The sequence below is a fragment of the Cornus florida genome, unplaced genomic scaffold, assembly GCF_030987335.1.
Source record: "Cornus florida cultivar Cherokee Brave unplaced genomic scaffold, ASM3098733v1 CherokeeBrave_3.0.0_Hap2_Chr10, whole genome shotgun sequence".
NCBI lineage: Eukaryota > Viridiplantae > Streptophyta > Magnoliopsida > Cornales > Cornaceae > Cornus > Cornus florida.
The window spans coordinates 75045791-75071607 of record NW_026775580.1 but is presented as its reverse complement, the minus strand read 5'-3'; the positions used below and the strand labels follow the sequence as shown (position 1 = coordinate 75071607).

General features: G+C 34.7%; 2 protein-coding genes across 2 annotated transcripts; both read right to left on the bottom strand.

The window, feature by feature from the left end:
• Positions 1-20173: 20173 nt before the first annotated feature.
• LOC132277874 (leucine-rich repeat receptor-like serine/threonine-protein kinase At1g17230) lies at positions 20174-21945 on the bottom strand. The gene is made up of 3 exons (XM_059779717.1): positions 21720-21945; positions 21270-21632; positions 20174-20235 (listed from the first exon to the last, which is right to left on the bottom strand). The coding sequence occupies exons 1-3, from the start codon at positions 21943-21945 to the stop codon at positions 20174-20176; spliced, it is 651 nt and encodes a 216-aa protein (XP_059635700.1).
• Positions 21946-22209: 264 nt separating this feature from the next.
• Positions 22210-25813, bottom strand: LOC132277873 (receptor kinase-like protein Xa21). Its single transcript, XM_059779716.1, has 3 exons — positions 25722-25813; positions 23069-23295; positions 22210-22529 (listed from the first exon to the last, which is right to left on the bottom strand). The coding sequence occupies exons 1-3, from the start codon at positions 25811-25813 to the stop codon at positions 22210-22212; spliced, it is 639 nt and encodes a 212-aa protein (XP_059635699.1).
• Between the last annotated feature and the right edge of the window lie 4 nt (positions 25814-25817).

The window sequence follows — 25817 nt, the reverse complement described above, 5'->3', positions numbered from 1 at the left end:
GGATTTTATTTAAATTATTTTAAACTTTTTATGTTTATTTAATTTTTCATAATTTGATTTTATTTCAAAACTTTATGTTAATGATTTTTCATTTAAATTTGATAATGATGTTTATTCAAGAAATTCTAATATGTGAGTTATGGTATTATTGTTGATGATTTCTGTAAATTCAAACTTGATAGTTTATTTATTAAAAACCTTTTGATCTTGCATCATAATGTTAGAATTAAGCGGAGCTCAATTAATAAAAAAATTTATTTTTCTTGTGGTATAAAAGACTAGGTCAATATCTAGTAAAATGTTAGAAAAATTAGTAAAGGATGTGATTCTTCTGAATCTAAACTTTACTGATTTTGGTGTGTGTGTGGATTGTATTAAGGGTAAACAAACCAAACACACAAAAAAATGAGCCACAATAACTATAGGGCCTCTTAAAATTATTCATACAGACATTTGTATACCTTCTGATGTTCCATCTTTTGGAGGAGAAAAGTATTTTATCGCTTTTATAGTTAATTTTTCACATTATGGATGTATCTATTTGTTATATGAAAAATCTTAAGCAATGGGTATTCTTGAAGTATACATAAATGAGATTGAAAAACAACTAGATAGAAAAGTGGAAATTATAAGGTCATATAGAGGTGGTGAATACTATGGAAAGTATGATGAAACGGATTAATACTCTAACTGTTTGCTAAACTCCTTGAAATGTATGGCATTTGTGCTCAATACACTTTGCTATATATGCCACAGCAAAAACATGTAGCTGAAAGACGTAATTGTACTATTATGGATATGGTTATGAGTATCTAAGAAGGAATCTTTTAAAATATCATGGCATTAGTAACTTATTATGATTTAGAGTTACATTAAATGAATATAAATACTACTTTTATGAATGAGAATTTATAAGAGAAAGTCCATATGGAACAACTTGAATACTTCACATTAAAGGGTAAAGAATTCATGGTCTGTAAACTTAAGATGTCAATATATAGATTTAAACAAGCTTTCTAACAATGGTATATTAAGTTTAATGATACCATTATTTCTTTTGGTTTTAAGGAAAACACTGTTAATCAGTGTATACACTAGAAGGTTAGTGGGAGTAAGTTTATATTCATGATTCTATATATTGATGATATTTTATTTACTAGTAGTGATATTAGTTTATTATATAAAACTAAAAGTTTTCTCTAAGAACTTTAAAATAAAAGATATGGATGAGGCATCCTACGTGATAGGAATAAAAATATTTCATGATAGATCACGTGGATTTTTTTAGGATTGTCTCAGAAAGCATATATTGAAAGAGTTCTAGAAAGATTTGATATGGACCATTATTCAACCAGTACTGTTCCATACATAAAAGAGGATAAATTCAGCCTAATGCAATCCCAAGGAATGAGTTAGTTAGAAGGTAAAGAAACGAAAAAAATATTCCTTATGCATATATTGTGAAGTTTGATGCATTTACAAGTTGGTATGTGATAAAAGATTATATGCTCATACTTAGAAAGACATTTTTAATTGGTTATTTATTTCTTTTGGTTGGAAGAACAATATTATAAAAAAGTACAAAGTAATTTTTTATTACTTTATCTATTATAAAATTTTAATTTGTATCATGCTTTGAGGCTATAATTTTTTATTGCAGAATTTATTTCAGGATTTGGAGTTATGGGTACCATTTTCAGATTGCTGAAAATTTATGCTGCAATTGTTGATCTTCTTGTATGAAAAATGATAGGTATTCTAAAGTTGAAATACTTTATCATTAAAGAAGATATTTAGAAACAACAAATGTCTATTTAACATATAAGTACACAACTTATGAGTGCAATCCATTAGCGAATGAACTACCACCCAAGACATTTATGAAACTTGTTAAAAGAATGGGTCTTGAATATAGTCAATAATGATTATTTTTTAATTGTGGATTGCTTAACAATGCTTATATATATTTGATATTTTTGTACTAATTAAATGTGTTTCTGATATTTCCTATTAATTAATGTACATGTACATATTGCTTTAATAAATTGTAATAGGAATAGTCTTGGAAAAGACATTATTGTTAGATCATTATTGATATTCCTCATTTATAGACTATGTTGAATAGGTTACTAGTGTTGTGGTACATGGAAGGGACTGTATCATTTAGGGATATATAATCGCCATGACACGCATTGGTAGTTTATTTACTATGGTATTTATGATAACCAACTTAATGAGTCAATCTGATTTATGGTGCACACTAATGACTATTTTACTAAACCACTACAGAAGTTATCATATGTGCCAAGTGGGAGAATGTAAAATTATTTATTTAATTGTGGCCCACATGATTTGGACATGTGACATATTATTTGGTGGTTAAATAAAATAGATATCAGATTAATATTATATTATTTGGTCAACTTATAAATTGCCTTTTTGGTAATTACTTATTGGAGACGTGTTTTCCTTTCTTATTCCTTACTTTGATGGGAAGTGGAATTAGGTTACTAAAAGGAAAACTGATCCTCTCTCTGCCTTTATAAAAGTGCATATACTTCATCAATTATGTACAATTAATGATACTACACGTAAAAGTTTTATGTGTGCAAAAGGCCAAGAGAGAAACCATTTTCCACCTTTGCCTGTTGATTAGAGTTGCAGATTAGTTCGTAGTTAAATGATCTAGACATTGGATTTAATCTCAACAAGGTTTGATATCATGAATCGAGGTATTTATATCTAACCATTTATTTATGTCTTATAAATATATGAAAATCATGAAGTTTTAAGATATGGGATTCATGTAAATTTGTGATTAATGGTTTCACGAATTATTAAAGTTTACATACCGTTCCAAAATAAATGTCTTAAATGTCTAACTTTTCATTTTTTGTTATCCCAAAATAAATGTCCTACTTAAAAATTCAAAGTATTATTATTACTATTATTATTATTATTTTTTATAAAATTACCAATTTAACTTTCTTACATTTAATTTATAAAAAATAAATCATCACATCGGTCCCATTATAAATAGATTTAGTAATTCATTCAATATCAATACAATAAAAATAATAATAAAACTCTTAACAAGTTTTAAAAAAAAAAATTAGACATTTATTTATTTAACTTTAATCTTTTTCTCAACATCTTTCAATCTTTTCTTAATACATTTTAATCTTATTCTTACCACCTTTAATCTTGTTCTCAACACTTTTTAATCTTTTTCTCAATACCTTTTAATCTTGTTCTCAATACATTTAATCTTATTCTCAACACCTTTTAATCTTATTCTCAACACCTTTTAATCTTTTTCTCAGCACTTTTAATCTTGTTTTCAACACCTTTATTCTTTTTTTCAACACCATTTAATCTTGTTCTTAGCACCTTTAATATTACCTCTGTGATGACCAAGTCTTATTTTATTTTATTTTTTTCCTTTTATCTTTATTTTTAATTGCATTTTGTTATGTAATGGGGCTTAGGTTGACTAGTGGGTGAGATGTGTGTGACATGTATATGTGTGTGTATAGAGAGAGAAAGTGTAAAATAGGCCAAAATCCTCTCTTTTCTCTCCTATTCTTTTATTTCTCTACCATTTCACCTCCAACCTTTATGATTTTGAGCTTGCATAGAAGAGAAATTGACGGGGACTACGAGAGTGAGGAACAAAACCCCTCAAGCAATTTCGGATTTTGAGCGCATTTTTCTTTTGGAGTACCTAGGGTTTGCTCCTAGCTTGAGGTAGGGGTATATTGTGCTTATAACCTAAGAGTTCTTGGAATTTTATGACCATTGTGTGAGTTATGCATACACTTGTGTGTGTGAGAGTTGGATTAGAGAGCTTATATAATGATTTAATTGCATGTTCATAATATTTTATTGAGTTCTTATGTTAATTTTCATGTGTAACATATTATTTGTTTCATTTTTGATATTATTGATATTTATTAAAGTCTTAGATTTTAGTGTGTATAATTATTTGTAATTAAAGTGTCTTATATGTTATGGTTGTTCATGAATTTTTATGTATTTGTTATCTTGTAAGGGTTAACTTTGAAGATGTACATTTCTATAATGACATTAAATTTTTACATACTTGAAATTTGATATAATAATAATATATAATCACATGACTTTAAAATACCCAATTTGTTGACATTGAATCAAAGAGTATGCCATTATAGTGATTTGGACCATAAGACATAGATTGTGTGATTAGTATAATTTATGTGTGCATGTAAAGTGCAATTTGGGCATATCATGGTATATGGATTATTTTGTGGACTTGTTTGTTGATTTTGGGAGATACTCGGGAGTTGTTACTTTGAGAATGCGAGGGTTTGGCACTCGCGGGTGAAACATGAGTTTCTCCACCTTATATTGGCCAATCGGTTAGTTTCCGGCGGACTAGTAATCCGAAAATGACTATTTTTATTTAGGCGCATAACATGGCTATGTGACTGGGAGTGTGAGTGTGTTCTGAGTTAATTATCCCATTACTTGATTTCAACTTTTATTTCCAAGTTGGCATTTATGTGCTATTATAACTTGTGGATTTATGTACATTTCACTATATTGTTTATGTTTATCTTGATGAATGAATTAATATTATTTATGCTAGACTAAGATGATCCTATTTAGGTTTCCTTGAGACTAGACGTTAGGGAGCATGTTCCTTGTATTGTATGGCCATGTAATGTTTGTAAAATTTTGAGAAACCTAGTTTATATTCATGAGGCATTCCTACGGAGCAATTCGTTGCTCACTCCGTTGATTCTTATATTTTTCAGGAAATGGCATTGCCTAAGAGGAGGTTCCTCATCCCTAGTTTGATTGAGATCTTGCCAACATTTTTGAGCTACTTGTGATAATTGAGACATCCATTGCGTAACTTACTTTTGGACTTGTATTTTGATACATGGTGTATTTTGGATATTATAATTGATGAAATGCTTGTAATATTCTTTTGGAGGAAGGAAATGACTTAAGAACTCACCCATCTATCTTTTGGAGTTCTTATGGAATTTCCTCCCTTATCTTTACTCATGTAATTTCATAACATTATTTCTCATTTTGTGGATTGTAATGAAGCCATGGAGGTTATAACTTTTATTTGGATCAAATATATTGTTTAAAAAATATGTTGATGAAACTATAATGAGTGTATGTATTGGAACCCAATTACGTACTAATAGTATGATTTAATTTAGAGATTTAATTGTAAATTAATTTCTTCCTATGTTCACATTTTTATTGAAATCACTATCTAATTTAAGAGTTGTGGTTCACCCAATACACGTATTTATATAAGCCACTAACTGGGACCACCATTCTTGCTTTGCCATGTCATTATTTATAATCACATGATGGTTGTCTATATGCATGTAACGACTTATATTAGGTGGCAGTTTGATACTTGTTATCATATTTATCTATGTACACTGATATTAGGATCATTATTATCATCATATGTTAGCCCATGCATATAGATTATTTGTTACTCAAAGATTGACAATTGCATTATGGCATCTACACTGTGTCGCCCCAAGTTGCTGAAATTGTTGACCATGTGTTTCCATTTACTATTTTTTTTTTTTTTTTTTTTCTCTTGCAAAATTAATCCCCACTGTTTTGCCAACCTTCAAATATTATTTTCTTTTAAAAAAATATTATTATTATTATTGTTGTTTATGTGGTGAATGATACCAGTTTTCTCTAATTAATTATCTTTTTACTCAAGTGAATCTACTTATTCATTTATTTACTTTACTTCTTTTTTTCACGACCCGAGTCATGGGATTCGGGGCGTGACAATGTGGTATCAGAGCGTCCGGGTTCGAAAACCTAAGGACGACGGGTTGGGTTTGTTTCGTGTTCCATGTTTACATGATAATTATTTGTTACGTGTTTATGTGCTTAATTGTTTAAGACATTTTGTTTTATGACTTAGCATGATTTACATGTTTGTTCCCATTATCATGCATTGCGTTTCATGCTTCCATTGAGTGAGTTGCATGGCTCACACTTCCATTTAATTATTATCTTACATTTATATTCATCTGTTTCCATTGTACTTATATCCACAGCACTCCTCCAAAATGGGTAAGAAATGGAGTTATAATTCTCGGATGGCATCAAATCTACATTCATTCTAATCCAACAGAAGTCCGGACCTGACAAGACATATCAATTTTGTAAATAACTTTCGAAACGATATTGATCCAGCTACCTTTAACCATTTGATGTATTATAAAGCTTATCAACAGATTAACTTAAGCTACAACCCTGGTTTTAGGCTCTTCAACCATAATATAAATATGAAAATTTTCATCAAAGCCAGAATTCCCTATGTCATCCGATCTCCCCCAGAGATCGAGATATCTCCAGAGGTTAAAAAAATAATAAATGAAGAAAAAATGTTAATTGAACAGTATGAACTTGTCGACAGAGATGAAGAAACCAGCTCATTAGACATCTCACTAGACAACGATACTGACAGAAATTTGTTTAATATGGTAGAAGTCTAAAGAGCATCCAAAGAAAAAGTAGATTCTCCATCAGTGTACAGTCTTCAATAGTATCAAGATAAAAACATGTCTAAAAGTAGATTCACAACAGTATCCAAAAGCAGCCAAGATCCACCGAAAGTAGATTCTAAAGATAAAAGCAAACAGTTCAAAGATAAGGGTGCCCTACAATAATTCAATGAACCTTATCTTCAAAGCATCTTATATCTCAGCCATCTATGCCGCATCTACAATCTCAAGCGTTGATCTATATCTTAGATTTCTCTATAAAAGGAACCCTTCAGCTTAGAAGAAGATTATCGAGTTTAGAGCAATCAAGTTTACAACTATCAAGCACTCTAGCCTTTGGCCATAATTTTCGTAAGTGTGTTTTCTTTTATGATTTCTTTCAATACGTTTCCATTTGTAAAATATTGTGTGAGAGTGTATCCATGTATAAACAGTGTGTATCCATGTATATATTTTCCATGAAATAAATCATCCAGTTTGCTTTTATTCAAAAATTTCTTATCTCCATTTAGGATTTTTCGTACTTTCAGGCAAAAGACTTCAGTCAGCAAAAGATCAAATATAAAGATTTTATTTAGCTAAACAGTGTAGATCTTATAATTTTCTTGAATCCAACCAGTACAAACAGCCTTAGTTTTAATTTAGCAATTTCTTCTGTGAGTTGACTTGAACTGTTGGCTTGTTGGCCCGTTCTTGCCGGTGTTCAGGTATTTTTACAGGGCATTATCAAAGCGTTATCAGGTTCGGCAGTCATTTCTGTGATTTAATTGTTAAATTTATCTCTATGTTATTGCATGTTTCTATCTTGGTGGTATTCGATTTAATTTTGGGATCAGAGTCTGTACTGTTTCGTTAAATTTAATTTATATAAAAAATCTTTTATCTAAAGAAGTCTATAAGTTCATATTAATTTATAGTGATATTTTAATTTATTGTGTAAAACTTAAAAAATATTTAAAAATATTAAATAACCTGTTCAAGGTTCTTTTCAAAAGTTTATTTCATGTTCTAAGGTTTTTTAGTAGTAGTTTTTGGGTTATTATAGTAATATAGTTTGTTGTGAGGTATAAAGCAAAAAGTAGAGTTCATTTTATAGAAATATTTTAGTGGTCCATCCAATTATTAAAACTTCATTACTTTAACCTCATGAACATGTAATATACACCCACTAAGTCCATATATTAATAGTTTATCCTTAATTATAAGTTATTTCATTTATTATATCATGATGTAATGTGTTATCCCTCAGAAATTATTATGTGGTATAAAATTGACTTAAAATTTACTTGTGTGTCCATCAATGAATAACCCAGAGCAATAAGTATGGATGTACATCAAAATAATGCAAAATGATAAAGTCTGATTCAAAATGAAATTCATATAAACAGTTAACTTAAAATTTATTATTAATATATTACTGGTCAAATACTTCCCTTAAGATTTCATAAAAAAGGTACCAAATGAAATGAGATCATAGCTATGGTGTTTTAGCAAGACATAATTTTCTTCTATTGAGGTCAATAATTATGATCGATCATATCTATATACACTTTATGTGTGTAAGTAATTATAATTGACAATTATCTTGATAGTACAATAAATTAGTGTCTCGTCATAAGTCATACAATTTTTCTCAATGAGTATCGGTCTCACGTTCCTAGCACGTTATTGTTCTTACGTTACGCACGCGCTCAGGCTTAAATTCTCACTATTTATGACTTAATTCTGTAACTTTAATTCTCCCACTCTCAAATTCGTTCTCGCTCCCACTTTATATGACTTAAGTCTCGTCTAAATCGTTAGGCTTTAATTCTACACATCAACTAATATAACATTTTTTTGACTTGGAAAAAAAAAAACTACAACCTTTTTATTAACCCTATTTTATTTTATTTAATATATATATATATATATATATAGATATATATATATATAGATTGAATGAAAACAAGATTATACAGCCCTAATTAATATGCCAATAAGCTGTCCACTTTGGGTATCCTCAATGTTGATTGGGCTAACAATTATTTGGGTGTTCCATCCTTTTTGGGCAGATCTAAGGTGGCTTCTCTTAACTTTATTTCCGAGCGAGTGTCTTCAAAAACCAAGTTGCTTAAAGGCCAGTTGTTATCAAAGGCAGGTAGAGAGGTTATGGTGAAAGCAGTGCTCTCTGTTCTTCCTACTTTCTCTATGCAATGTCTTAAGCTTCCAAAAAAGAATTGCATGGATTTAACTAGTACGTTTCTCAACTTTTGGTGGAGTGGTGAAGAAAAATCCAGGAAAATTAAATGGATTAAATGGGATACGCTATGTCAGTCTAAGGTGGATGGGGGTCTGGGTTTTCGGAATGTGGAAGCTTTCAACTTGGCTTTATTAGCGAAATTAGCTTGGCGTATGGAAGTGGGGGGTGATTCCCTGTTATTTAAGTCTCTAAAAAGAAATACTTCAAAAATTGCTCCTTTGTGGAGGCCCCAAATCAACCGATAGCATCTTGGGCTTGGAAGAGTATTTTGTCCGCCAGGGAGGTTATTATTCGTGGGATGTCATGGCGTATTGGTGATGGCTCGCAAGTTAACTGTTGGAAGGATAACTGGCTTCCCGACTCTTTTAAATTCTTTGTTTCTTCACAGAATTTTGGGGCTCCCTTCTCATCAATTTTTGATTTGATAAATCATTTTACTCATTCATGGAACACAAGTTTGGTGGGTCAACATTTTAATCAGCGAGATAAAGAATTGATTTTTCAAATTCCTTTGAGCTCTATGGGTGGTGTGGATTGCAAAATTTGGGATGAATCTCCAGATGGCTATTTTTCCGTTAAGAGTGCCTATTATGTTGCACTTTATTTTCTTTATAAACCCTCGCTTTTGGCCCCTCTGGCAAGTTGTAGTTTTGAGGCGGATAAGGCCAGTATGTGGAAAAAGTTGTGGACTGTTAAAGCCCATCGTAAAATTCTCCTTTTTTTTGTGGCAGAGTTTGCACAACAAAATTTCGGTTAACAAGCTGCTTTTCCTGCGTGGTTCCTCAGAATTTTCTTGTTGCCCGGTGTGTGAAGTTTCTGTTAAGACGGTGGATCATGTTCTTTGTACCTGTCCATTTGCTATTTTGGTATGGAAGCTCAGCCCTTTTCGCCTTAATTTTGAGGGTCAAAGCCCTTTCTTTTGGCCAAAGCGGTGGCGGGATCTTTGTGACAGTTAGCGTTCCTCTGAGAATCCTGATGATTGTATAAGTCTGGCTGCTTTTACGTGTTGGACTTTATGGAAGTGTCGGAATGATTTTATTTTTACATAAAAAAGATGGGATCCATTTGATGCTGCTCAAACAGCGTTTGTTGCGTTTCAAGGGTTTCTTGAGGTTTCTCGTCAACGGCGGTTGCTATCTCTGCCCCTCATTCCATCTGTTATCCCGTCGTTGCTTTGGATGGCGCCGGCAATGGGTTGCCATAAACTTAACTTTGATGCGGCTTTTGATTCTTCCAGACTGTCTTTGTGGGGGCGGTATGATTCTCCGAAATCATTTTGGCCATCCCGTTAAGGTTGCTTCAATCTTTTTGCTTAATGTCAGTGGTCCTTCTCTAGCTGAAGGTTTGATTTTGCGAGAATGTCTTCGGCTTCTCAAGGTCTGGGGTTACCACGATGTTATTATAGAGGGGGATTGTCAACTTGTGATGAGATTACAGGCTTCTGTTGACACTTTGAGGGTGATTTTCCATGATGTTCACGCCCTTTTTAAGGTCTGTTTACGATCTTCCCTTGCTTGGGTTCCTCAAGCAAGAAATAAGGCTGCTCATTTGTTGTTGAGTAAAAAGAATCTCGTAGCCGAGTGTGGCGATCTTGAGTGGAACATCTAGACAGTGGTTGTTCGATGTTCTTCTCCCTGATTGTATCTTTTCTTCTTCTTGAATGATATGGTTTGTTCTGGTTAAAAAAAAAATAAAAAATAAAAAATATGCCAATATAGCTGGCACCTAACTCTCCTCCGTATAATTTTATTGTATTTAATAATAAAATAAAATTATACGGAGGAGAGTTGGGTGCCAGCTGTATTGGCATATTAATTAGGGCCGTACAATTCCCAGTTTTCCACACTAGTCAGAAAGACCACCCCACTGTGACCACAGAAGATTGAATGATTAAATGATTTGACGGATTGTTCACTTGACTTCTTGGATACGTTTCATCCATCAAGCAACACAAATTTTTCCTAAAACTCCTTGCACCACTATTTGGTTTGGTTTTGAATATTTATAACGACCCATTCTACCACATGGTATGATATTGTCCGCTTTGGGCCTGAGCCCACACGGTTTTGCTCTTGGGCTTCACCCCGAAAGGCCTCATACCAATTGGAGATGACACACTTACATATAAGTACTTCACATTTCCTCTACCTAGGCGATGTGTGACTGTGCACCCGTAGCTCGCCAATGCGGTAGCCTGTTAGTATCTCTCGCACCCGCCCACAAGGTTATCACAATCCACCCCCTTTGGAGGCCCGACGTCCTCGTCGGCACACTTCCGACTGGGTCAGGCTCTGATACTATTTGTAACGACCCACTCCACCACATGGTATGATATTGTCCGCTTTGACCTGAGCCTGCACGGGTTTTGCTCTTGAGCTTCACCCCAAAAGGCCTCATACCAATTAGAGGTGACATACTTACATATAAGCACTTCTCCTTTCCTCTACCTAGGCAATGTGGGACTGTGCACCCGTAGCTCGCCAGTGTGGTAGCCTGTCAGTGTCTCTTGCACCCGCCCACGGCACACCCGCCCACAAGGTCATCACAATCCACCCCCTTTGGAGGCCCGACGTCCTCGTCGGCACACTTCCGGCTGGGTCAGGCTCTGATACCATTGTAACGACCCATTCCACCACATGGTATGATATTGTCCGTTTTGGGCCTGAGCCCGCACGGTTTTGCTTTTGGGCTTCACCCCAAAAGGCCTCATACCAATTGGAGGTGACACACTTACATATAAGCACTTCATCTTTCCTCTACCCAGGTGATGTGGGACTGTGCACCCGTAACTCGCCAGTGTGGTAGCCTGTCAGTGTCTCTCGCACCCGCCCACGGCACACCCGCCCACAAGGTCATCACAATCCACCCCCCTTGAAGGCCCGACGTCCCTGTCGGCACACTTCTGGCTGGGTCAGGCTCTGATACCATTTGTAACGACCCACTCTACCATATGGTATGATATTGTCCGCTTTGGGCTTGAACCCGCACGGTTTTGCTCTTGGGCTTCACCTCAAAAGGCCTCATATCAATTGAAGATGACGCACTTACATATAAGCACTTCACCTTTCCTCTACCCAGGCAATGTGGGACTATGCACCTGTAGCTCGCCAATGTGGTAGCCTGTTAGTGTCTCTCGCACCCGCCCACGACACACCCGCCCATAAGGTCATCACAATCCACCCCCTTTGGAGGCCCGACGTCCTCGTCGGCACACTTCCGGCTGGGTCAGGCTCTGATACCATTGTAACGACCCACTCCACCACATGGTATGATATTGTCCGCTTTAGGCCTGAGCCCGCACGGTTTTGCTCTTGGGCTTAACCCCAAAAGGCCTATTGTGATGACCTTGTGGGCGGGTGCGAGAGACACTGACAGGCTACCACATTGGCGAGTTACGGGTGCATAGTCCCACATTGCCTGGGTAGAGGAAAGGTGAAGTGTTTATATGTAAGTGTGTCACCTCCAATTGGTATGAGGCCTTTTGGGGTGAAGTTCAAGAGCAAAACCGTGCAGGCTCAGGTCCAAAGCGGACAATATCATACTATGTGGTGGAGTGGGTTGTTACAAATAGTATCAAAGCCTGACCCAGCCGGAAGTGTGCCGACGAGGACGTCGGGCCTCCAAAGGGGGTGGATTGTGATGACCTTGTGGGCGGGTGTGTCGTGGGCAGGTGCGAGAGACACTGATAGGTTACCACATTGGCGAGCTACGGGTGCACAGTCACACATCGCCTGGGTAGAGGAAAGGCGAAGTATTTATATGTAAGTGTGTCATCTCCAATTGGTATGAGGCCTTTCGGGGTGAAGCCCAAAAGTAAAACCGTGCGGGTTCAAGCCCAAAGCGGACAATATCATACCATGTGGTGGAGTGGGTGTACCTGTAGCTCGCCAATGTGGTAGCCTGTCAGTGTCTCTTGCACCCGCCAACGACACACCCGCCCACAAGGTCATCACAATCCACCCCCTTTGGAGGCCCGACGTCCTCGTCGGCACACTTCTGGCTGGGTCAGGCTCTGATACCATTTGTAACGACCCACTCCACCACATGGTATGATATTGTCCGCTTTGGGCCTGAGCCCGCACGGTTTTGCTCTTGGGCTTTATCCCAAAAGGCCTCATACCAATTGAAGGTGACACACTTACATATAAGCACTTCACCTTTCCTCTACCCAGGCGATGTGGGACTGTGTACCCGTAGCTCGCCAGTGTGGTAGCCTAACAGTGTCTATCGCTCCTGCCCACGGCACACCCGCTCACAAGGTAATCACAATCCACCCCTCTTGGAGGCCCGACGTCTCCGTCGGCACACTTCCGGCTGGGTCAGGCTCTGATACCATTTGTAACGACCCACTCCACCACATGGTATGATATTGTTCGCTTTGGGCCTGAGACCGCAAGGTTTTGCTCTTGAGCTTCACCCCAAAAGGCCTCATACCAATGTGGTAGCCTGACCCAGCCGGAAGTATGCTGACGGGGACGTCGGGCCTCCAAAGGGGGTGGATTGTGATGACCTTGTGGGCGGGTGTGCCGTGAGCGGGTGCGAGAGACACTGTCAGGCTACCACACTGGCGAGCTACGGGTGCACAAGTCCCACATCGCCTGGGTAGAGGAAAGGTGAAGTGCTTATATGTAAGTGCATCATCTGCAATTGGTATGAGGCCTTTTGGGGTGAAGCCCAAAAGTAAAATCGTGCGGGCTCAAGCTCAAAGCAGACAATATCATACCATGTGGTGGAGTGGGTCGTTACAATATTTCTAATAATAATAATAATAATAATGATAGGTAATTTTGATAATTCTACTAATATAGTCTTTGTGTATGATTGACTTTTGATTAATTTGTGAAAAAAAAAAAGATTCAATGATTAGTAATTTCTTGTGTTAGTCGATTAAAAGCTAAATAACTTTATCATCTGTCTAAGCCCGCCGAGGTCTATTTTAAGAAAAAATATTAAATGAGTGGAACATACACGTCATTCATACATTCATCCAATCAAAATACACTGTAATGAAATAGGTTCAGTTAAATATAATTTTTTCTCTTAACTAACTGAAATAGGTATGCCCAAGTATATTTGTACAGTTTTTTTCAAATCTACGAAGCTTTATGATTTCAACCAATCACAAAAGCCTTTGAATTTTTTTTTTTGCTTTCCTTTAAATGAGGTGTTGAAATTTTGTGTCAAACAATTCACTCTATAAATACAAAATTTTGCTTGTTTGGCTCAACACCATCTTTTAATTCCGGATAACAAGCACAAATATTTAAGTTTTAGACCGTAGCCGGTCTTAAACAGGGTATGTATATGAGTGTAGAGAATACGAATTACTCCCTCAATCTTATTTTAATTTCATCAGAATTCAAGGACTCGGTTTCATGTGAATCAGTGAAGATGAGTAAACATTCTTATTTCTCAGAGATGTTCAATCTCTCCTTTTATCTGATTGATTTATACAAATTCAATTACTGAACTATGCAATGCAGGCTAGTCATTTATCAAAAATGATAAAGGTGAAAACAGTTGAATGATAAGGGTGAAAACTTGCAGTGGCTAAACTGCTAAATAATACTAATTACTCAACAGCTAGATAAATATGACAGCCCAAGGGCTAGCTTTAGGAGAAAATATTGTTTGAAAGGTAAATATGTATATTTTGACATATAATGTTGTTTTCTAGAGAGAGAAATAGATATGGAAACATTTTCTAGAGAGAGAAAGTAATGTGTGGGAGCTGGTGCGCACGATAGATAACGGACTATCTCCACTAAGGCCTCCGTGAAAAAAAGTTAAAAAAACATCGAAATGGACATGGTGGACCCCTGATTCCTTACCTGCGACTTATCTTGGGCACGTGACACCTACAATATACGTGACACCTATACATATGTGTATATATATTGAAAGGGGTACCTTTGTTCCGAGCATTTTATATTGTACTACTGCCCCTTCTTTCCATTTTTTTTTTTTTTTTTTCCTTCCTCCTTTCTAAGCTAGTGCAACCAGTAAATACAGACACTTCTAGATAGGGCTGCAACTCGGGCCAGTTAGGCGGATTTGAGGTCTAACTTGAGCCTAACCCACCATATGAAATATTAAACCCAAATCCAAATCCAAATCCAACCTTAATCCCATCTTCAACCCTAACTACTCAATCCGAGCCCAACTCATCCTTCTACTTTTAAATTCGGGCTTACAACTCGAGTTTAGATTTCGTGTAAAAACTTTGGGTTACTCATATGCCTAATCTTCACACCGAAAATTTAATATGATCTTAAATTAATTTTAGATTAAATTACTCTTAAACAAGAAAAGGTTCAAAGACTTTTGTAGATTTTGAATAAATTACAAACAATAAGTTAAAATTCAACAAAAGAAGTTGAAAAGGAAAAAGGTAATCATAGTTTAAATAATATATATAATGTATTTTAAAGTAAAAATATATATGAAAATAATATTATAATTCGGATTCGGGTTGGCTTAGGTTGCTAGCACTTCAACCCAAGCCCAACCCTAATTCAATTCGGGTTGAGATTTTTCAACCCAAATCCAACCTTAATTATAAAAATGATTATCCAAGTCCACGAAAAATCAAGCTGGGCACGGGTTGAGTTCGGGTTTCCGAACCCAAGTTACACCCCTACTTCTAGATAGTGATCGTTAGGATGATATGATATTTTTTAGATATTCGTGAATATGTGTTTGATAATTTCTAAATATTTTTTAAAGTTTTAGTAAGTATTCAATATTTTTAAAATATTTCACAATACATTTTTAACAAGATTTGAATATTTAAATGTAACTTTTATAATCGATAATAACAATAAGCTTAATGAATAGCTTTATAACAGGATTCATCCCACCTTCAATCTTCTAACATTTCTTCTGTGAGAATAATTAATTTCTTAAACAATAGCTGTAATACCCCGTAATTTTAAAGAATGTATTTAAATTAATTTTGTGTTAGGTTAATTAATTTTATTTATTTGTGCATACTACATTATTATATTAGGTTCATTTAATTGTGCATGTAAATTAATTGTGTATGTTAAAATAGTAAATTTGTTCATGTAAATATGCATGTATTATTATTAATAATTTTATTTGTTGGTTATACTTATATTAATCATTATTAGTTAAGTAAAGTATTATATTTGTGTTATATAGTATTATGATGATATAATATATTATTTTGTAATAATAATAATTATATTAGTTTAATAATAATAATAATAATAATAATGTTAATAATAATATAATAATAATAATTATAAAAGTTTTATTAATAATAATATTAGTATTAATAATATTAGTATTAAATCAAGGTAATGATGAAAAATTAAATACTAGGATAGAATTTCATTTACTATGGTAGAATGGTGGATCAAATATCTTGATTAAAGATAGCATTGTCTTAAAGCCATATAGGTAGGAGTATGAGAAATGGGTGAGAAGTTATTATAAATAAGATATTTGTAATATTTATATTATATATTTTGTATATAAATTAACTAGCTTGCCTTAGAAGAAAATAAAGGGAGTTAGAAGCAAAGTATAAATTCTAGAGAGCTATTTTATAAGAGTGAAAGGAAAAGAGAAAGAGAAAGAAGCTTGGACCGGTGTAGGCAATTTTACCCGACTACGCGCAGACCGGCGGATTTATTTTAAATCCAAAAAGGCAAGTTATTATCTACTTTTCCCCTTTGAATTAATAAATTAATTGTTTAGCTTATTTTTGTGCATAGAGCCAAGGTTTGGAGGTTAATAAATTATTAATTTTATTTTATTAAATTAATGGAATTTTAATTATATAGGATGGTATATATTTATTTAATGTCCTATGAAATTAATAATGGCTAAAAATAATTAAATAAGACTTTAGGGATTTTTCTAGAATTTTCTAGATTTTTCCGGGCATTTTCTGCAATTTCCGGCGACCTTCCGGCGAGTTTTCCGGTCGCCGGCAGTGGGGGAGACGACCGGAGTGATCCGGTGTGACGCGGCGCACCATAGGAGGGTGTGTGCGCGCATCCTGGGCCTTAGATGAAGCTGATTGATCCGGTGCATCGCGGTCCATGTTACCGCGGTACACCCGGATCTGTGGGCGTTGGATGGAGGAGATGCAGGTGAGATGATCCGGTGTGACGCGCATGTAGGAAAGGTGATGCAGCCAACCAACCGGAGGACGCCACGTCAGCGGGAAGCCATCAACGCGCGCGTGGCAGCGCGTGCGCGCGCGTGGGACTCTCCAGACGCGCGTGGGAGCGCGTGGCTGACGCCAGACGCGCGTGGAGGAGCGTGGGAGAGTGGGGAAGGTTGGGCTGCGCGTGGGGAGGCTCTGGGAGGCGCGTGAGGGCGCGTGTGGGGTCCCTACAGCTGCTGGAAATTACCAGAATACCCCTAGGGCCTGTTTTGTAAATTCCAGAACCTTAAACTTGGATTTTTAGGTACTGTGTTGGTAATTACGGGTTTAACGGGCCACGAAATTATTATTTTAACACCCGTTACTTATTCTTATGGCCGATTAATCTTTTCTAAGCATTTATTGGCTCGTTCGCAGTACGGATACTAATGTGATTTATTTAACGACATTGTTAAATATAAATAGTGTTATTATCGTATTTAATGGTATCAAACATTACTGTTAAATTAAATAAGGCCATGGTTTTAGTCAGATAAATTATCCATGATATCTTATAGGATGTTTATACTGTTAATTGATATATAAACCATGATTATTATGCTGTGTGCATTTCAGGAAATAAATGGACTGTTTAATTATATCGCATTTATATTATATGGATGTGTTGCCATATAGAACCATATGAGCTGGCTAATAAGTTTAGACTCATTTATACCTTATGCATTCGTTGCGATAGACAGATGTGTGGCTGTCGGGGTATGTGGTTTAATATTATTGGCATGTGTTGCCTAATTGACATACTCGGTATATTTATTAATATTGTTGGCATGTGTTGCCTAATTGATATGCTCAGTATATTCATCAGTACTTTGCGAGGTGTTATCACTGTGTAGTTCGTTATAGTCTGTGTTGTCAGTACCGTGCACCATGTATAATAGCTGATTTCCCGGGTAGGGAAAGGCGACACTTGACCACCTAGTGTGAGTCTAAGTGATCACCGTCTATTCTGGTTGAGGTCATGTTATACATTGGATAGTTCCCATAGGATGTATACAGATATAGTACTCATCCGATTCATAATGATTAATTTATTTGATTCTCTGATTTGGGTCATAGTAGAGAGGACTTGCTCGTGGGGTTGACCCACCATTGTTGTTATTTCAGGATACGGTCAGTATCCGTTTCAAGGCTGAGGTTAGCAGTGTGGGACCATCATCCAAACTCATCTACTCTTACGATCCAGTGCAGGGTAGAAGTTTTATGTAATACTTCAGTTTCAGTTTTTATTTACTTTTGACGTTGAACTCTCAGGGTTATATTTAGGGATCCCTGACGTAGGATTTCCAAGTTGTAATGAAGTACTGTATTAAATAAAGGATGGATGGATGTTGTATCATTTAATGTTTCTTTCCTGTCTAAATTCTTTTATTTCCATCATTTGTATTCCATGCTTGTATATTGCCAATTGTTTTTGATATCCCTCGTTTTTCGTGTATAAGCCTGATCAACTTATGCGTGGAAAATGTGGGGGTGTTACAATAGCCCATCCGAAAGTTTGCCTAGATAAATGTGCAACCATCTTCCTAAACTTGGAGTGTTTTATCTTAGCCGGAATAAGCTTAACGGGCAAATTTAATAAAAAAAAAAATACAAGTGCAATCTCAGAAAAATAATACTAATAATTATATATTTGCATATACAAAAAATAATAATAATAATATTATTTTCTTTATCAATTTTCTTTAACATTATGAATATAAATACAATCATTTATATAACATAAGTTCATTTTACAACACATAAAACAAGCATTCTTAGTCATTATTTAATACTATCTTCTAAAAGTTTCATTATTTAATACTATCTTCCAAAAGTTGGAGATTACCCATCTCTGATGGAATCACACCTGCAAAGTTGTCGAAACAACACATATATAATTTTCGACCTTGTTATACTAATAAGCTTGTAATGAATATATAATTACGTAATAACAATAATAAGTCACACAAGAGCCACCAAGTATAAAAACTTCACCTAGGGGTGCCATTGTGGTATCAAATATACAGACACGATTTTGACACGTGTCGGACATGACTAGTCATGTTAGAAATTTGAATATTTTATTTTTCATTGGACATGCCATAAACACGTCAAGGCACGTTTTGAACACTTTCAAGATATATCGAGGTGATTTTTCAATTACATTTTTTAGAAATTTGAGATTAAATGCAATTTAAAATATATTATGGGTTAATTATAAATATATTATAACATTCACCAAAATAATAAACATCCAACTCTGAGCTCCAAAATAGTGATTTCATTTGTGATTATATAGATAAAATGAGTAAAATTTATTATTATTATTATACATAATAATATATTATATTATCAATTTTTATGTATCCATTTGTATCCCTGTTTGAATTTTTTGTAAATTTGTCATATTGTTGTGTCCTTATCATGTCCTAACCATGTTTTCATTCGTGCTTCCTAGCACAAGAGTAACAGGTGATGATGATATAAATACATTGTGACCTTGAGGTCTTGGGTTCGAATCACAGAAACATCTTATGTGCATGCGGGATAAGGCTACATACAATTAACCCTCCCCAATCCCTACATTGGCCAGAGCTAACCTCATAAACTGGGCATGCCCATGTAATTTAAAACACCCTTTATATATAACCAACAAAAATAGAAACAAAATCCTCACATATAAACTTCTAGAAAGTAGTAATAATAAATAATAATAAATAAATAAAAAAAGAAACTTACAAGACCTTTAGTAAGTGTTATGCATGATATGGTTGAACAATTGGCTACTGGAGAATACTCCTATTTAAGGTTATCAAATTTCCATTATGCTTATGTCATTTTATCTCCACATAAGGAACATTTCAAAACTAATAACTTGTGGAGTTAGATGTGAACTTAAAAATAATACCTTCCAAGTTGGTTCCTCCAAGATATAACACCTTGAGCATAGTCGCAATTCCAATTTCTCTTGGTATGTTGCCATTAAGGCCATTATATGACAATGATAAATCTTGGAGCTTTCTGCATTTGAATAAATTGGATGGAATTTGTCCGTTGAGCTGATTCCGAGAATGATGAAGTCTTCTAAGTTTAGGAAGATGGTTGCACATATCTACTGGCAAATTTCCAGACAGACTATTGTTTCTGAAGTCAACTATCCTCAAAGAAGAAACGTTGAAGATTGAAGATGGGATGGACCCTATTGGAGAGCTACTGCTTAAGCTCATTACTTCCAAACATTTGAAGGTTACCTATCTCTGATGGAATTTCACCTGCAAAATTGTTAGAACCAATGTATCCCTTGTTATACTAGTTTGTTTGTAATGAATATATTAGGTGATAACAATAATTGGTTACGTAAGAATACCGAGGTATGATGATATGAATACCTTGTCTTGATGCTTACAAGTAAATTCAGAGCACCCTTATAAAAAATAAAAATAAATTAAAAAAATCCCCTTGCGTACATATACATGTATATATACACATTAAAAATAAAAATAAAAATGAAAGAAACTTACAAGACCTAGCTATTTAGCTACAGTGGTTGCAAAATTGGACAAAACCCATCAACATGACATGAAATTAGTCGGCTTAGGTTAAACTTAAACCATGTTCATGTCAACTTGTTTAATTAATCATGTTATGTTTGTGCTTAGGAGCTCAAGTTGTTTAACTCTATTAGACCCATTAAATTAATTGTGTAATAATCATGTCAGTTCAATAGGATTAACGGTAACTTGTTTTAATCCAATTATTATGCAAAAAAAATTCAATATAAACCCAATATGTACATTGTATTATTATTTGAATTTTTTTTTTTTTTTTTTTTTTTTTTTTTTTTTGTAATTGTATTTGTGTTGTCCTAGGTACCCTCATTTTCATAAATTGTCATCCATAATATTATTTTTTTTATTATATTTGCATTTAACAATTTACACTTATAAACATTTCGCATGACCTATTTAATTTAAAGGTTTAAATAAATAGTTTAACATCATATCGTGTTATGAGTTACGCATCCCCTTTCTTTAAGGGTTATACGAGTCATGTTACCTGTTTAATAAACGGGTCATGTTCATGTCAAGGTTTCCCATCACGATTATTAAATGAATCGTATTCATATTGACATGTATAACATAATACTATTAGATCTAAAGCAACATCAATATGATCAGTCAACATGAATTGCCACCACTGCTATATTTACAAGATAATCAATTTTCCATTCTGCTTATGGAATTTCTTCAGAGATATATCAAAACTGCTAACTCGGAAATTAGATGTGAACTAATTAAAATCATACCTTTCAAGTTGTTTCCACCAAAATATAACTCCTTGAGCATAGTCAGGTTGCCGATTTCTCTTGGTATGCTGCCTTTAAAGCCATTGAATGACAATGATAAACCTTGGAGCACTTTGCATTTGGATAAATTGGATGGAATTTGCCTGCGACGTTGATTCTGACTAAGATAAAGTACTCCTACTTTAGGAAGATTGTTGCACATATCAGCAGGCAAACTTCCAGACATGCTATTGTTTCTTAAGTCAACTATTCTCAAAGAAGAAATCTTGAAGATTGAAGAAGGGATGGACCCTGCTAGAGAGTTACTCCTTAAGCTCATTACTTCCAGACGTCGAAGATTACCTATCTCCAATGGCATTTCTCCTGTAAAGTTGTCAAAAGTAACACATAACTTTCTCCTTTGTTATGCTTTTAACTCGGGAATTAGATGTGAACTAATTAAAATCATACCTTTCAAGTTGTTTCCACCAAAATATAACTCCTTGAGCATAGTCAGGTTGCCGATTTCTCTTGGTATGCTGCCTTTAAAGCCATTGAATGACAATGATAAACCTTGGAGCACTCTGCATTTGGATAAATTGGATGGAATTTGCCCGCTACGTTGATTCCGACAAAGATAAAGTACTCCACGTTTAGGAAGATTGTTGCACATATCAGCAGGCAAACTTCCAGACATGCTATTGTTTCTTAAATAAACTATACTCAAAGAAGAAATCTTGAAGATTGAAGAAGGATGGACCCCATTAGAGAGCTATTCTTAAGCTCATTACTTCCAGACGTCGAAGATTACCCATCTCCAATGGCATTTCTCCTGCAAAGTTGTCAAAAGTAACACATAATTTTCTCCCTTGTTATGCTTCAAACTCGGGAATTAGATGTGAACTAATTAAAATCATACCTTTTAAGTTGTTTCTACCAAAATATAACTACTTGAGCATAGTCAGTTGTCGATTTCTCTTGGTATGCTGCCTTTAAAGCCATTGAATGACAATGATAAACTTTGGAGCACTCTGCATTTGGATAAATTGGATGGAATTTGCCCGCTACGTGGATTCTGACTAAGATAAAGTACTCCAAGTTTAAGAAGATTGTTGCACATATCAGTAGGCAAATTTCCAGACATGCTATTGTTTCTTAAATCAACTATTCTCAAAGAAGAATTCTTGAAGATTGAAGAAGGGATGGACCCTGTTATAGAGCTACTCCTTAAGCTCATTACTTCTAGACGTCGAAGATTACCCATCTCCAATGGCATTTCTCCTACAAAGTTGTCAAAAGTAACACATAATTTTTACCCTTGTTATGCTTCTAACTCAGGAATTAGATGTGAACTAATTAAAATCATACCTTTCAAGTTGTTTCCACCAAATTATAACTCCTTGAGCATAGTCAGGTTGCATTTCTCTTGGTATGCTGCCTTTAAAGCCATTGAATGACAATGATAAACCTTGGAGCACTCTGCATTTGGATAAATTGGATGGAATTTGCCCGCTACGTTGATTCTGACTAAGATAAAGTACTCCTAGTTTAGGAAGATTGTTGCACATATCAGCAGGCAAATTTCTAGATCGACATGTTATTGTTTCTTAAATCAACTATTCTCAAAGAAGAAATCTTGAAGATTGAAAAAGGGTTGGACCCAGTTAGAGAGCTACTCCTTAAGCTCATTACTTCCAGACGTCAAAGATTACCTATCTCCAATGACTTTTCTCTTGCAAAGTTGTCAAAAGTAACACATAATTTTCTCCCTTGTTATGCTTCTAACTCGGGAATTAGATGTGAACTAATTAAAATCATACCTTTCAAGTTGTTTCCACCAAAATATAAATCCTTGAGCATAGTCAGGTTGCTGATTTCTCTTGGTATGCTGCCTTTAAAGCCATTGAATGAAAATGATAAACCTTGGAGCACTCTGCATTTGGATAAATTGGAAGGAATTTGCCTGCTACGTTGATTCTGACTAAGATAAAGTACTCCAAGTTTAGGAAGATTGTTGCACATATCAGTAGGCAAACTTCCAGACATGCTATTGTTACTCAAATCAACTATTCTCAAAGAAGAAATCTTGAAGATTGAAGAAGGGATGGACCCTGTTAGAGACCTACTCCTTAAGCTCATTCCTTCCAGACGTCGAAGATACACATAATTTTCTCCCTTGTTATGCTTCTAATGAATATATTATTGTGGTAACAATTGGCCACGCAAGAATACCTATTATGATGATATAGATAACTTGTTCTAATGCCTACAGGTAAAATTAGAACAACCTTTATATATATATATATATATATATATATAAAGTAAAAACAAAATCCTCACATATATATTCAATGAAATTATAAGTAAAATTTATAAATAATGACCCATTTAGCTGTTGTACATGATATGGTCAAACAATTAACTAGCAAGGGAAACACTAGTACAAATTTAGCAAGTTTCGATTCTACTTCTGGAATTTTTTTTCCACAATAGGTATCTATCAAAACTACTAACTCACATATGTGAACTTATAATCATAAAAAGTTGGTTATACCAAAATTTAACTCCTTGAACATAATCTGAAAAAAATAAAAAAAAAACAGGTTGTTAAATTACTCACAAAAAATAGTCAGATTGTTGCCCATATCTGCTCACAAACTTTCAGAAAGACTATTGTTTGAGAAATGAATTATCTGAATTATTTTGCTAGTGTCATGCATGACATATATATTAAGATTAAACCTAACTCTTAAGTAAGCTGAGAAGGGGTGAAATCATACATCTCCAGCTATTTTTGTTTTGGATAAGTAATACATCTCCAGCTATTGACACCAATATATAACTCCTTGAACATAATTAGGTTTCCAATTTCCTTGGGCATGCTGCCATTGAAGTCATTGAATGATAATGATAGATATTGGAGCTTTCTGCATTTGTCTAAATTGGATGTGGAATTTGCCCATGAAGCTTATTCCGAGAAAGATTAAGTATTCCATAGTTTGGGAAGACGGGTGCATATATCTGCAGGCAAACTTCCAGACAGGCTATAGTTCGCCAAATTAAGTATTCTCAAAGAAGAAATGTTGAAGATGATATATGGTATGACACCTGTGAGCTTGTTAGAATGCAAGCTTAATACTTGCAGTAGAAGTATTACCAGTCTCTTTTGGAATATTTCCATGCAAATAATTGTCTCCTATAACCAATAATTCTAGCTTCGAGATGTTACCGAGTGGTTTTGGGATAGTACCTGTGAAACTATTTTTATTCAGATGCAACTAATGTAGTTCAGATGCAACTGATGTATTTCTGGTAAGATCCCAAACCACGATGGCACCTCTCCACTGAACTTGTTGTATTGCAAACGGATTTCTTTCAATCGATGCAAATGAGCTAAATCCTTGGGTAAATACCCGATGAAATTGTTGTGACAGATGTCAAGTGACATGAGGAATGAGAGATTTCCAAGATGTGGAGCCATAATTATCAAAAAAAGAAAAAAAGAAAAGATGTGTAGCCATGGTGCCTTGGAGATCCATACGAGAGAGATTCAATACGGTGACTCTGTGGTGCCTAAGACCACAAGAGACACCTACCCAATTGCAAATTGATATGAGTAATTGGTAAAACTATTTTTACCAATTACTTGCCAATACATCTTCAGGGTTATAAGTGATATGAGTTCTGAAGGCAAGAAGAGCAAATTGATCGGTGGTCAACTTTGTGATGGACATAAACAAGCAAACCATGAAAAAGTTTACTAGTAGTAATGTGATGGAAAAAAAGGAAGCAATGAGTGTTCTCCATGACATTCATATGTGTATATTACTAAAATTAATGGTCTTGTATGCATATAGCAAATTACAAAGATGGATAGTTTAGCTGGACTTATATAAGATAGGGAAATCAAGCGTTGCATGCAATCACGAAACAACGTTCGAAAGTTGACTAACTATTGCCTGCAAAGACTCCCCAAAACAAATATTTTCATATTACTTTTTGCACCATCAATGCTCTTTTCTGAATTATAATTAAATCTAATATTTCATATATATATATATATATATATATATATATATATATATTTTAAAATAATAATAAATATATGCTTTTGCATGGATATGTGAAAGAGGTTAGTTGCCACTGAAAAGTCTAAGTCAAATAGAAGAGACCTACTATAAATTTATGATTTTGCATGGCTATGTGAAAGAGGTTAGGTCTTCCTTGTAATTTATTTCAGCAACTATGTTTATAGCTCAATTGTTGGAATATGTTTTAAAATATATGGTTCCTTTTTTAATAAGTCTTCAAATTTTTAAAAATATATGATTACTGGCTTCAGTTAGGGCTTATTGAGAAGAGGATTAATCATAATCTGATCTGCCACTGACCATGGGGAGAGCCTTCCAAGGTGACAGATTCCTAGACGGCTTACCCAACTGATTCCTTCAATTGGCCATGCCGAACCATTACCTCCTATCAGACCAAATGACTGTGATTGCCCTATTTGGACCTACATTACCTGGCCACTGGTCATTTGGTTTGAGAACCACATCCCTCGCCATTCTT